The sequence below is a fragment of the Notechis scutatus genome, chromosome 1 (assembly GCF_049901735.1).
Source record: "Notechis scutatus isolate UNSWTSFEM ecotype Mainland chromosome 1, rNotScu1.2, whole genome shotgun sequence".
NCBI classification, from domain to species: Eukaryota; Metazoa; Chordata; class Lepidosauria; order Squamata; family Elapidae; genus Notechis; species Notechis scutatus.
The window spans coordinates 332,388,437-332,403,148 of NC_142009.1; the positions used below are offsets into that span (position 1 = coordinate 332,388,437).

At 46.4% G+C, this 14,712-nt stretch overlaps 1 protein-coding gene across 1 annotated transcript in view; it reads left to right on the forward strand.

Moving 5' to 3' along the window:
• SHC2 (SHC adaptor protein 2) overlaps window positions 1-14,712 on the forward strand; it is a 57,412-nt gene that overhangs the window by 27,576 nt on the left and 15,124 nt on the right. The window contains exons 7-9 of the mRNA XM_087952752.1: window positions 6,307-6,433; window positions 7,912-8,089; window positions 12,685-12,751. Coding sequence (XP_087808878.1) covers window positions 6,307-6,433; window positions 7,912-8,089; window positions 12,685-12,751 — 372 coding nt within the window. The remainder of the gene's footprint in view (window positions 1-6,306; window positions 6,434-7,911; window positions 8,090-12,684; window positions 12,752-14,712) is intronic.

Consider the following 14,712-nt stretch of genomic DNA (forward strand, 5'->3'; position numbering starts at 1 on the left):
TAACTCCAGGTGTCAGCAATTTTTTTTATAGGTTGATACATCCATATCCATACCCATATCCATGTATTTTGTGATATAGTCTTCGACTTACAACCATTCATTTAGCAACTCTGCCCTGAAAAAAGAATGACTTACAATCGGTCCTCGCAGTTACAACTATTGTAGCATCCCTTTTTGATCAAGTGATCAAAATTTGGGCATTTGGCACTTGGCAAACAGCATGTTTTTATGATGGCTGCATGACCTGGGGCCACAGGATAATATATATAAAAGTGAAATAGCACTCACGCATCATCACAAAATCTCCAGAACCGTAAAGCCTACAAACTTGACATTTGGCACGTGTGTTCCTCTTGGCTTCTAGGTGCTCACTAAGAAAGGATTTTTCGAAATGACCATCAGAGCATTAGTATTTCCTATATTATTATTATTAACATGCTCTGATGCTAAGGAGTTCTACGCCCCCTCCCCACCTGAAAAGAAATCAGAGGAGTTTCAGTTTTACTTTCACAGCAGCAAGCAGCTTTAGTAGAGAACAGTTGAGCTAAGCCACGCCCAGGCTCCTTGCTGCCGCCTTCTTGCTCACACAGCAAATACTGCTTCAGTTTCCAAACAGCCCTCAACTCTTTCACACACTGACAGGACACTAGCCAGATGAATACCGATGGATGATGGTAGGCAGAGGCAGAATTTCCCCCCCTTTATTTTCCTCCCCCAAAATTAAGCCTGACCACATAGTTTCGTAGCGAAGCAGCTGGCCTACACACACACACACACACACACATCCCACGCAAGTGCCTGTTCCTAGATCTATACACATATCCACATTGGGAGCAAAAAAGCACTAGATAGCAGTGTTCCACTATCTAAGGGGCTGCCACCAAAAAGAGGGGATCAACTTATTCCATAAAGCACGGATGGAAATTAATCACAGAGAAAAGCAACCTAGAATTAAGGAGAAATTTCCTGATGGGAAGAACAATGAATCGGTAGAACAACTTGGTTTCAGAAGTTGTGGGTGCTCCAACACTGGAGGCTTTTAAGAAGAGTCTGGACAGTCACATGTCTGGAGCGGTACTATAGGTCTCCTGTTTGAGCAGGGGGTTGGACTAGAAGACCTCCAAGGTCCCCTTCCAACTGAATTATTCTGATTTTGTGTGTGTGGATGCGTGTGTGTATAAAAGAATTGTAAACCATTTCTGTTTTGTGATTTCTTTCTTTTTTTAAAAAAAAAAACGTCAAAGACCTGTTAAAGGCATGCTATATACCTCTTTTAAGATTTGCAACAAACAGCACCATTTGAAAATGTCAAAACCTGTAGGAATTGCACGATGACAACAATACATCTCCCTCAAGAGACAGCTAACTTTCGGCCTGCATCTTAGCTTGCAGGGTGAGGGTTGTTATATAAGGGCTGACAGACGGCGCCCAGGGGGGTGAGCTATCAGCTCTTCAGCTCTGCTCTCTCTTGGCTAGCTGCCTTAGGCAAGCTGCTCTCCCGGAGCCTCCTTCTCCTTTGCTCCTTACGCTATCAAGATGCTGGAAGATTTACCCCTTGACAGATCATAAATCCATCTCTGCACTGCAGCCTTTTAAAAATGTACTGTTGGAAGAAATATCTGATTTATGAGTTCAGTTCCAGGTGGGGAAAAAGACAATGGAAACATGGAGGCTGTATGGAAAGATGGTTTAATGGTGGACAGGACCACATGCAGGGGTGGGATTCAAAATGTTTAACAACCGGTTCTGTGGGCGTGGCTTAGGTGGTGGGCATGGCTTGGTGGTCATGTTATTGGCTGGGTGTGGCCAACACAATATCACTCACATCGAGGCACGCATATCCTCGCCTGGCCTCTCATGACTGTGGGGATGCTGCAACAGTCGTAAGTGTGAAAAACGGTCATAAGTCACTTTTTTCAGTGCCATTGTAACTTTGAATGGTCCCTCCACACAAGCAAAGTACCAGCAAAAGAGGGAAAGAAGACTCCAGAGAAGTTCCTGAGACAGGAGGTCTAGTCCTGCCAAGAACGTAATAAGGGTTAACGGAGAGGCAGTTTCTGTAAGCAACACCAGAATGTTTCCTTCCTGCCTTCCTTACAGGATTAGGCCAGTAATTTCTTCTAACAACCGGTTCTCCGAACTGCTTAGAATGTTAACAACCGGTTCTAGAGAATAGGGGCGAACTGGTAGAATCCCACCCCTGACCACATGGCTTGGAGCTCCAAAGTGAAAAGGACGATCACATGCTTCAAGATGTTGGGTGAAGGAAAAGAAGGGAGGGCTGAGATGCTGAGACCCTTATATACCCTCTGTTGAGCCCCATCTTAGTGCTTCCTGTTCCTGTGTCAGAATTGTATCCCATTGGCTGTCAGACTCCCAAGGGCGGGGTCTTAGCTAACTTTGTAGGCTTTGTCTGGACCCCATGGCTTCACCTGAGTGCTGGCTCATGCAATTTTCCCAGGCCAGGTGGTGAGATGGGTAGAGGGCTTTGTTATGTAGAATACTCTGGTCCAGGACTTAATGGCCCACCCATTAACAAAGGTGGGGAATGAGCTGCTGCTTCTGAGGTGAATTTCTGCTTCTGAGGTGAGTTTCTGTTTCTGAGTTTCTACTCTTTTTGGGGGAAATATTCTGCCTTTTTAATATTTCCTAAAATATTTCATTTTCCAAGGAGAGGGGTGGGTTTTAACTTCCAACAGTATGATTTTAAGCTGTACAGAGGCTATCAGGGTGTCAGTAACGCCAACCTGGAGGAACGAGAGATGGGCGGTATCTAAATTAAATAATAATAAATAAATAAATAAATAAATAAATAAATAAATAAATAAATAAATAAATAATAAATAATAAATAAATAATAAATAATAAATAAATAAAAATGTTGCCATACAAAGATGCTCCCTTGATAAGAGTGCGATGATGTCTGGGTAAAACCGAGCTTTCGTTCTGCTTAGATGAAAAGTGCTTAAATTGAGCGGATGTTGTCTTGACCCTTAGCTAATTTTTCTCATTTACACCTTTTTCCAATCTTACTGAAAAAGATGTAAGTGAAAGTTCTGATTGATCAAAGCCTGCTGTTCATTGTGTTAGTCGTTGTTGTTGTTGTTGTTGTTGACGGTGAACATGGCAAGATCTTTTAGATCTTGGAGGTGCTATGGGGATGTAAGAACGTATAGGAATGCATGGGTTGGTTGTAGTGTGTACAGATAATCCTAAATGTATGATCATAATTGAGCCCAGAATTATGGTTGCAGTCCCAAAACGGTGGTAGTCCCCCCCCCAAAAAGTCATTCTTGTTTTTTTCTCTGAAGACGTTTCGCTTCTCATCCAAGAATATTAAGGTTATTAAGTGTGGCGCAGGATGGAATAAGGATCTTACACTGGGATGGATCGTGATCGGTCCATGCGATGTGATGATGGTTAAAAAGGGGACGGATTGTAGTTTGGGACATTGTGGGACGTCCGGGAAACTTTTAGTTTCGAGATTCCACAGATGTGCCAGGTGCTATTCTAATAAAGGTACCTTTGAGATTATGCTTGTCTCGGAGCTACTGATTGGAATGGAGGTTTTCTGGAGCGCTGACAGAAGCTTCTTCAGCTCTAACTGGATCATGGGGAATGGAAGGATTGATACTCCTTGCAGACAGCTGGTTATTTGCATCCTTTTAGCGGGTCGTTGAGGCCACCTGGAGGTTTATCTGTGTCCTCAGGGTCACGAGCGATGCAAATGGGCGTGGAGCCTTCTTGGAACTGCAGAAAGGACTCTGTTGTTGACTGGAGATAGATGATGTCGTATCCCTCCCTTTCTGTTGAGAGAGGGCTGATCAATTTTGGTATAGATGGCCTCTTTGACCCCTCTTTCAAACCAGCGGTCCTTTCTGTCCAAAATGAGGACTTTGTTGTCTTCACAAGAGTGGCCTTTGTGTCTTAAATGCAGATGGACTGCTGAATCTTGTCCGGATGGGTTTGTTCTCCTGTGTTGTGCCATGCGTTAATCAGAATAGAGCTGAAAGGGACCTTGGAGGTCATCTAGTCCTGCCCCTTGCTCAAGCAGGAGACACTACCATTTCAGACATCCAGCCTCTTCTTTAAAACCTCCAGTGATGAAGCATCCAAAATGCCTGAAGGCAAGACATTCCACTGGTTAATTGGATGAACTTTAATTAATTTAATTTAATAGAATGAACTTTATGAAGTTCACTTCATAAAAACCAAGAAAGTCCAGTTGCCTCTTGAAAAAGCACCTTTGGGACAACCATGACTGAGAATCTCCATAGACAGTAAGTGGTGACAGTCATTAAGCAGGACACCGCGTGACTGCACCTAATTTTATTACCTTTTTGTGGTGGTCATTAAACAATTCCACTAGTCCAGGGGTCAGCAATCCACGGCCCTGGAGCTGCATGTGGCTCTTTCATACCTCTCTGCTACGGCTCCCTGTCTCTCAAAATATGCATCGCAATTGCCAATGTGCGACACCCACCAGCATGCAATTTATTGAGCTTTCAACCCCCAGTAGGCCAACCATGGATAAATCCAAGAAAAGAAAAGTTTTAGGAGAAAATACACTCTTTAATTCAACTATAAATGCTGTTTTGTGGCAGCTCAGGAAATAGTCAGGCATGGAAAGGGTTTTGTGACTCCCAGTGTTTTATTTTCTATGGGAAACAGGTCCACATGGCTCTTTGAGTGTTTAAGGTTGCCAACCCCTACCCTAGTCATTAAACCCATTATACCTAGTTGTTCTGTCTCACCTTTCTTCTTTCCCAAAAGATGAAAGAATACAAACTCACACAAACACAGGCAGGCAAGCTGGCTCGGACTTCACAGAGTTAATTCTTTGGAACTGATAATATCTTTGGCATTCCAACACCTCTGCCTGCCAAGTCCGAACTGATAACAAGTAAAAAGCTACTTACAGAAAATTACAAGGCAGACCACAAAAATCATTCCCAAAGAAAACCTGAAGTAAGATCAAACTTTGTCCCGTACAACAGTGATCCCCAACCTTTATGCCGCGCCCGGTACCGGCATCAGCTGGGCGCCATGCTCGGTACCGGCATCAGCTGAGCGCCGCCATCTTTTTTGATGAAAAAGCCCGGTGAGCTTTCTACCCGGAAAAGCTCACTGGAAGCGCTGGCGCCGCCATCTTTTTTGATGAAAAGTGCTTCCGGTGAGCTTTTACCCAGAAAAGCTCACCGGAAGCACTTTTTCATAAAAAGATGGCGGCGCCCAGCAACCAGCGGCCCGGTAGGACTTGTTCCGCGGACCGGTGGTTGGGGACCCCTGCCGTACAAAGTTCCAGCCGACAACACACCCACTTTTATCCCCTGTGGGGTGTGGCTCAATGACTCAGCTCACTCTCTGATCCTCCCACGCCTCCTATGTTGCTGCTCACGTTTCTCCCTACGACGCAGCCTAGGATCAAGCCAACATTCTTCCTCTTGACTCCCTGTCAGGGGCTGCTCTGATATGCCTTCCTCCTGATTAATCTCAGGCTGTTCCTCTCGGTTGTCTGATGAAACCTGAGGCATCATCAGGGAGGAAGGCATTGCCAGAGAGGAAGGTCCTGGGGAGGAAGGCATTCCCAGTTCCTCCTCCTCATCTTCCAAGTCCTCTTCCTCTAACAGCACAGGCTCGGGAATCGGAGCCACAACACCTAGTAGGCATTTTTTTTTATGGCAACTAGAAGTAAAGATTAGATACTACCCAAACCTTTCAAGAATCCCAATCACATGACAGCAGGACGCCGCAGGCAGCCATAAACGCAAGCCAGTTGCCAAGAGCCCAAATTGCAATCCCGTTACTGTGACAGAGGGTGTGGCCATCGGAACTTTGAAATCCAATCGTAAGGACCATTTTTAGAGGTCCGTCGTAACTTTGAATGCTTGCTAAAAAAAACATTCGTTAAACGAGGAAACTACCTGTATGATATGCCAGCAAGTGGCGGCCATGAAAGAACCAGGGAAAAGAATGTGAATGTTATCCAGGTGAAAACCTTAAAGTTTTATTCTTTTATTCCCCTTCTTTTCACTTTCACTTTCACTTTTGGTTTCACTTTCACTTTCGCTTCTCCAGGTATGTCTTATTTTCAGAGTTCTGCCAATGTCGCCCATTGACAGGCCCTATTGGCTCAGTTAACACAGTCTAAGGTTGCATTGCCTGCTTCTGTGGCTGCATCTCCCGCTGCTATTTGTGTCTTGTGGTGTGTCTGTTTGTGTCTTTGTTGTGTATCTTCTTTTGGGGTGCGTGTGTGAAAAATACGTTTAATTTCTGGTTTGCGGATCTTCTCTTTCTTTTTGGCAGCCTGCCACATCTTGGAATGCTGCGACGGACTGGCGCAGAGCATCATCAACACCGTCGGGCAGGCCTTTGAGCTCCGCTTTAAGCAGTACCTGCACAGCCCTCCCCAAACTGTAGCACCCCAGGAGAGGTATGGGATTATAGCCTCAGTTTCCCCACGCGTTGAGGATCGGGCATGCTGCAGAGATCTCTACATTTAGACTTGCAAGTTCTAGATTGCCCCCTCCTCCCCAGTCAGATGATTGGCTGATTCTGAGCCAGTCCCTCCCTCTTATTCCAAGATCCAATCAAATATAATCTAGTGGAGAAGGGCCTGGATTAAGGAGAGGGAAATTTGGATTCTAGCCCCTCCCACCTCTTAGCTACAGAAGCTCATTGGCTGAATGGGAGCCAGTTCCTCCCTTTCAGCCCAAGAGCCAATCAGATATAGTGAGGAAGTGGCTGCACTAGGAACGGGGAGACTTATATTGTAGTCATCCTCAGCCACAGAAGCTCATTGGCTGACTTTGGGCCAGTTCCTCCTCCTTAGCCCAAGACCCAATCAGGTGTAATGAGGAAGATGCTGGACTAAGAGAAGGGAGTCCCTCAATCTAGTACTCCTTAACCATAAAAGCTCATTGGCTGAATGTGGGGCAGTCCCTCCCTTTCAGTCCAACAGCCAATCAGCTGTGGTGGGGAAAGGGTGGATTAGGGTTTGGGAGAGATCCAGGATCTAATCCTCCTTCAGCCACCAAAGCTCATTGGCTGACACTAGGCCAGCCCCTCCCCCCTAACTGAGGAGCCAATTAGATGTAGTGTGGGAGGAGCTGGACCAGGAGAAGGGAGAGCCAACTTTTAGTAACAAGAAATGATATTGAAGCCCCTGCCGCAATTTTACACACACCATGTAAAAATGTGTTGGAGTTTTGATCATGCAATTGTCACACGCACTTTGATTTTTTTACACACACACATATAGACTCTCTCTCTCTCTCACACACACATACACACACACACATACATATTCTCATACACACACATACACAAGGACACATGCAGTCTGTCAAAAACACACAAACTCACTCTCTCTCTCTGTCACACACACACACGCACACATGCACAGAATCTGCCATACATACACGCACACAGATTCTCCCTCACATATGACTGTCACAAACACACACATGCTCACATTCTCAGACACACATAGACTCTCACAAACACAGACTCTCCCACAAACATGCACACATGCTCACACTCACACACGCACATGCAGAGAGTCTCTCTCTCACTCACACATTCTCTCACAAACACACATGCTGTCATACACGAATTCTCTCACACACAGACTTTCACACACATACAGACTCACACACAGGCACACGGCTCTTTCACACACAGACTCCCCCTCACTCTCTCTCTCTCTCTCTCTCTCTCTCTCTCTCTCTCTCTCTCACACACACACACACACACACACACACACACATTATAGATGTCTATGTTTCTGAAATATGTGACATTCGTTGTCCCTTGTTTCTGGTGATTGTTTATTTATTTGATTGATAGATTCATTTAATTCATTCAGTTTATATAGCCTTGGCCTTTTCCCCCACTTGTCTTTCTGATCAGGACAATGGGAGTGGACGATTGTTGGGGTGAAGAGGAAGACTCCTCAGGACACAATTACTACAACAGCATCCCTGGGAAGCAGCCCCCCCTTGGCGGCCTGGTGGACTCTCGCCTCCATTATGGATCGGCGTCCAGCCACATGCTCTCGCTGGGTTCCTACGCCACCCACTTCAGCCAGGTGACCCCCAAACTCCTTGGCAGGTTCAGCTGGTGTATCCCAGCCTGTTTAGCTCAACTTAAAAGGGCATCATCATTTGTTCCTTAACCACGGTCTCTTCCCGCCCCCCCTCCCACCAAACTTTCCTGTGGTGAAAGAAGAACCGATGCCAGAACGTGGCGGATGACCCGTATAATTTAGGAAATTGACTTGTTTTTAAAAACCTCTTTTTTCTGTGGTCCAAAGGTGCCACCCTCTTTTGTTAACCAGACATTGGATAGGTGTATTATTATTTTTTAAAAAAATTGAAATCATTTTCTTTTGCAGAAAAATATCCTGTGGCAAAGGACTGCAGTTAGTCCTTGGCTTATGACTGGAATTGAGCCCAACATTTCTGCTGCTAAGCAAGACAATTATTAAGGAGGTTTGCCCCGTTTTACGACCTTTCTTTGCACAAATGGTTAGGTGAATCCCTGCAATTGTCAAATTAGTAATACGATTGTTAAGTGAAGCTGGTTTCCCCATTGACTTCACTTGTCAGAAGGTCGCAAAAGGTGATCACATGATCTTGGACACTGTGACCATCATCATTATGAGCCAGGTTCGCAGCGCTTGAATTTCGATCATGTGCTGCAACAGTCATAAGTGTGAAACATGGTCATAAGTCCCCTTTTTTCAGTCCCTGTGGTAACTTCGAATGGTCGCTAAAGGAATGGCTGTAAGTCAAGAGCTACCTGTAATTGAGGAAATTGGTTGCTTTAAAACCTCCTTTTCTGAAATCCAAAGATTTTCCTCCCCTCAATTAATCAAACATTAGATGTGTGTGCTTATTTATTTTAAATCTTTTTCTTCAGCAGAAAAAATATCCTGTGACAAAAGACCAATTTAAAAATACAGTAAAACTATCCTGACAGGAGACTGACAGTCCAAATGGAATTGTCGATTAGAATACCTTAAAGAATGCCATCCTTTCAGAGGGAACTACAACTTTCATCATCCCCAGACAACAGGGAAGTGATGGATGTTGTAGTCCATATAGCTTCAAAAATTTTAGCAACAGGCCCAGTTGTTGGGTGGGCGTGGCCATGGTGGGTGTGGCCTAGTTGGCCTCCAGCACCACGGGGCGGGGGGGCGTTTTTCCCCTCCCTGGGTTCCAGAGCAGTGGTGGGATTCAAATTTTTTTTACTACCGGTTCTGTGGGTGTGGCGTGGCTTGGTAGACGTGGCAGGGGAAGGAGACTGCAAAATCCCCCTTCCCTCCCCATCCCACTAACCTGCTTTCCAGCTCCGTTCTCCTGTGCAGGGCAACCAAAGAGGAGCCAGCCAATCAGCTGAGACTCAATGGGAGGCGGAGAATAGATGGGGGCGGGGCCAGTCAGAGGTGGGATTTACCAGTTCTCCGAACTACTCAAAATTTCCGCTACCGTTTCTCCAGAACTGGTCAGAACCGGCTGCATACCACTTCTGTTCCATTCCTCAAGCCCCTGGGAGGGTGAAAATGGCCTTGCCCGGGCTCCGGAGGCTCTCTAAAAACTGGAAATGGGCCCATTTCCGGCCTTCCCAAACTTCCAGGAGGCCCGTTTTTCGCCCTCCCTGAGCCTCCGTGTGAGCCCTGCACTTAGCTGCATCCAAAACGAGCTGCACGAGGACTCCTAGGAGGGGAGCGGAGGGGTGGGCGGGGCCAGCCAGGAGTGGGATTTGGGGGGTCTCTGGACTGCACAAAATCTTAGCAGCATCCCGAACCTCTGCGAACCCCCAGCAGCCCAGCCAGGGGTGGGATTCTACCAGTTCGCACCTATTCGCTAGAACTGGTTGTTAACATTCTAAGCAGTTCGGAGAACCCGTTGTTAGAAGAAATTACTGGCCTAATCCTGTAAGGAAGGCAGGAAGGAAACATTCTGGTGTTGCTTACAGAAACTGCCTCTTCGTTCACCCTTATTACATTCTTGGCAAGACAAGACTTCCTGTCTCAGGAACGTCTCTGGAGTTTTTTCCCCCTCCTTTGCTGGTACTTTGCTTGTGTGGAGTGACCATTCAAAGTTACAATGGCACTGAAGAAAGTGACTTATGACCATTTTTCACACTTACGACTGTTGCAGCATCCCCACAGTCATGAGAGGCCAGGCGAGGAGATGCGTGCCTCAATGTGAGTGATGTTAAGTTGGCCACACCCAGTAAGTCACATGACCACCAAGCCATGTCCACCCAGTCACATGATCAGCAAGCCACACCCACCACCTAAGCCACGCCCACAGAACCGGTTGTTAAAAATTTGAATCCCACCCCTGAGCCCAGCCTGGAGTCCAGCCCTACAGAGGAACCCCAAATTGGCAGAGGCTGGCCAAGAGCCATTTTCTTCTGGATTACGAACTGAATTCTACCCTAGAGACTCACCTAAGGGCAGTGGGGAATGAAACTGCAGGCAAACCAATTCTTTTCCCTTGTGATAATGAGATCCTTTTCGGTGGAAATCTGAACTCAGCGGGAGTCTCTTGCTAGGGAATGGTCTCCTGAGAGCGTGCAGAGCATTAAAGAAACATGAGTAATTCAGTCGTCGAAGCAATTCCAAAAGATAAATGCCGATAGTGTAGCTTGAATGCCAAGCAGAGGCTTAACCCAGCTGTGTTGATGAATGCAAACAGATGTTAATTATATCTGGAGCGAAAGAGAGACTTGTTGAGAAATGGAGAGTGCAGGAAAGTTGGATGTAAATGACACATTGGAGATCAAGAAAGACAAGAATGAAAGGAAAAAGAAGCTCCTTTGTTTCTTGTGACTAAAATGTAGGAAGAATGGTTGCAGGAATTGGGTAAGGTTAGTCTAGAGAAAAGTCTAGAGCACTAGTTGCCAACCAGCGGGCTGGGGACCACTGATGGCCCGTGAGAAAATTTTGGTGGTCCGCAGAGAAGTGTCACCCCCAAAGCATTCCCCCCAAAGCAATTAATCCAGGCTGCGCGGGAACACAAGACTGCGCCGCCCACATGGCCCACGGGAACCCAAGGCTTGTGTCGCTTGCATTGCAAACAACATGAGGTAGTGAGGGGAGGGAGAAAGGGCGGGGGGGACGACAACTTTCCCCACTTGCCCCACGCTCCTCGCCTGCTTCTTTCCGCTTCTTTCTTCTTCTGCTTTTGGCTGCACGCAAGGAAAGCAGCAAAAGTCTTTTTTTCTTTCCCTCAAACTCCACAAGAATTGAGTCTTTGGGACCCTGCAAGGCATCCTGCTCCAAGAGGCTGCGTCAGCGTGACAAGTCTCACAAAGATTCATTTCTGCTGGAGTTTGGGGGAGAGAAAGAAAGACTTCTGCTGCATCTTCTGCTTTCCTTGCAGGAAGCCAAAAGTCTCTCTCTCTCTCTCTCCTCCTCAGAACGGAGCTGGAGACGGTATCCTGCGATCCCAAATAAAGAATGATCGATTGGTAGGAAAATGGGGTTTTCCTGTAGACCTTTTTGGGGGATTTTCCCAGGGTCTCTGGTCCGCGGGATTTAAAATTATGAGTTTGGTGGTCCCTGAGGTCCAAAAGATTGGAAACCCCCGGTCTAGAGAAAAGAAGGACTAGGGGTGACTTGATAGCAGTGTTCCAATATCTCAGGGTTGCCAGAGCTTCTTCAGCTCTGACTGGATGGTGGGGAATGGAAGGATTGATATTCCTTGCAGTCATCTGATCATTAGCACTCTCTCTGAGAGTCATTGCGGTTTATCTGTGCCCTCAGTGCTGAACTGCTCAAAGGGAAGTCCTCAGAGAGAGCGCTAACAACCAGATGACTGCGCATAGGGATGGGATTCTACTGGTTCAGACTGGTTCTATAGATCTGGTTGTTATAATTCTGCGTAGTTCGGAGAACCGGCAAATCGTGCCCCTGGCTGGCCCCGCGCCTCTCCGCCCACGCTTCCCTTCCCTGCCCAGTCAGTCCTTATCGCGCATGCCCAACATTGCTTACTGCATTCTCCCCCACCCAATCACTTCTTAAGGTATTTCTTCCCCCGCCCGACGATCAGCTGTTCCGATGATCAGCTATGCCAGGATCCCCCTCACTGTCTTACTGCTTCACCCAGGAGGCTTCCCTGAGGCCCAGGAGGCCAAAAGGGGCACGCAGGGGGGGTGTTTTGGGGGGTGCTGTGCCCCCTCCCTCTGTGCTCCATTTTTTTTGCCTTCCTGGGCCCCAGGGAACCCTTCTGGGAGCAAAAACGCCCCCCCCCAAAGGCTTCCCTGAGGCCCAGGAGGCAAAAAATGGGGGGGGGGTGTTTGCTGCAAAAAAAGAAGCCATGCCCATGACCACCTAGCCAGGCTCACCTAGCCACGCCCACAGAACCATGATCACATGACCATGACCACCTAGCCAGGCTCACCTAGCCACGCCCACAGAACCGGTTGTTAAAAAAAATTTGAATCCCACCCTTGATTGCACAGAATATAATTCCTCCCCTTCTCCGCCATTCAGTCAGAACTAAAGAAGCTTCTCGGATGAGAAGTGAAACATCTTCAAAAAAACCACAACAACCAGAAAGTCCAGTTTCCCCTTGAAAAAAAAAAAAGCACCTTTGTCTCATGAAAAGCCAACTTCTCACCTTTTCTCCTGTGTGAGCCGATATGATTCCATTTCTTCCTAACCCACAGGTCGGTCCTTCAGCCAGAAGGGAACCCAGTAATCACTCAAACCTGAACTGGGATGCTGATCTTTCTGGTAATTATCATATTTATCCTGTCCAGTTTGTGTGGGTGTGATGAGCTGGGACGTGGCACAAAAGCAACAAAGTCACAAAAGTAAGTAAAGTCCCTTTAATACCTCCAACTTGGCGCCCAATGTCCAGTTATCATCGACTGGAGAAAAAAAACAACTCTCCCAAGAACAGTTTTTAAAGGGAAGAAATTCAGTCCAAACCCAAAGTACATCAAAATTATAAATAAAAACCAACACAATTAACGAGACAGGGCAGGATAAGGAATTGCGGGTTTCAAAAGTTAACGAAACACACACAGTTGGGAGGATGCCAGAATCCGGATAAGACTTGATAAAGATAAATTCACACTTCCAGCAAGGTGCTGTGCGCAAACTCCCTTTTTAAATCCTGTTTTCCCAGCTGCAGCTAATGAAGGGGATCAGGGCCCTTTCCTCTCCCGTAAGCCACATTGCTCCCTTCTCCGTTCCTCCCTGCGTGCCCTAGGATGAAGAGGGGGTGGCCCTGGGTCTTCCTCTGATTGCCCAGCCAGACTGTGCCCTTCCCCAGTTTCCTCCACAGCCACCAGATCCGCACTCCCACTCCCTGTCAGCTGCTCAACCTCTCCCTCGGAATCAGATTCCAACAGGGGCATGACAGTGGGAGGTACTGTTTAAGCCACATCTGGGTTGAAAGGATTAGCCGGAGACATCGCCGTTCCCTAAGGGGGCTACTTTTATGTCCCTGTCAGGGAGCTGGAGCGAATGACGGGAGCTTACCCCACCACGCAGCCGCACTCAGGTCTCAAACGTGGGCTTGCTAACTCCAACCCAGCATCTTCATGACATGAGCCATCACGCTCCACTGTATTTATGATAGTAGGAGATATCTGGCACAATGTGAATTAGGTAAAGATGTTTAAAAATAAATAAATTAGGGTTTGTTTGTTTTTTAAGGTGCTTATATAGGAGGGAGTCCCTAGAGCCGTGTTTTTCATCGGTAGCCATTTTAAGATGTGTGGACTTCAACTCCCAAAATACCCCAGCCAGCAATGCTAGCTGGGGTATTCTGGGAGTTGAAGTCCGCACATCTTAAAATGGCCGAGTTTGGAATACGTCTCTATGAAACCACCCGGAATCAAGTTGCATTTGAAAGGGATTCATCTTCTCCATTCTCAACAAATTCTTCTTCCCCCATCTAGTGCCACAACCGGCGGTGGAAAAACTCCAGATTTATTTATTTATTTGGTTTCTACAGTCGCCCATCTCAAGACGTTGCACATTGCAGCCCAAAGACGTACAGATGAGAGCAGTTTGGGAAAAGCTGCAATAAAATGTTGCGGCGTCCAATGTTCCTCTTGGTTTTTCCATCAGCCTGGTCCTACACTTTCTCCTTTCTCACCTGTCTATGGATGTCTATGGAGATTCTCAGTCATCCCGGTGACGGTTTTGCCAAAGATGCTTTTTCAAAAGGCAACTGGACTTTCTTTGTTTTTCCTTGAAGATGTTTTGCTTCTCATCCAAGAAGCTTCTTCAGTTCTGACTGAATGGTAGAGAATGGAAGGATTTTATATTCCTTGCAGTCATCTGGTCATTAGCACCCTCTCTGAGGACTCTCAGCAGTTCCCTGAGGGCACAGATAAACCTTCAAGTGGCCTCAATGACCCTCTAAAGGAATGCAAATGACCAGATGACTGCAAGGAATATAAATCCTTCTATTTTCCATCATTCAATCAGAACGGAAGAAGCTTCTTGGATGAGAAGTGAAATGTCTTCAAGCAAAAACCAAGAAAATCCAGATGCCTTTTGAAAAAAACACCTTTGGAATTTCTCAGCTGTAGATAAGGTAGAATAGATAGAATAACTTTATTTTCACTTTGAATGTACACTAATTGGCCTATATTAAAAATAAATTTCATTGCATATAACTTTCAAAGGGTCACCCCCTCCAAATATACATTACATAACCATGACAGAATAAATAAATG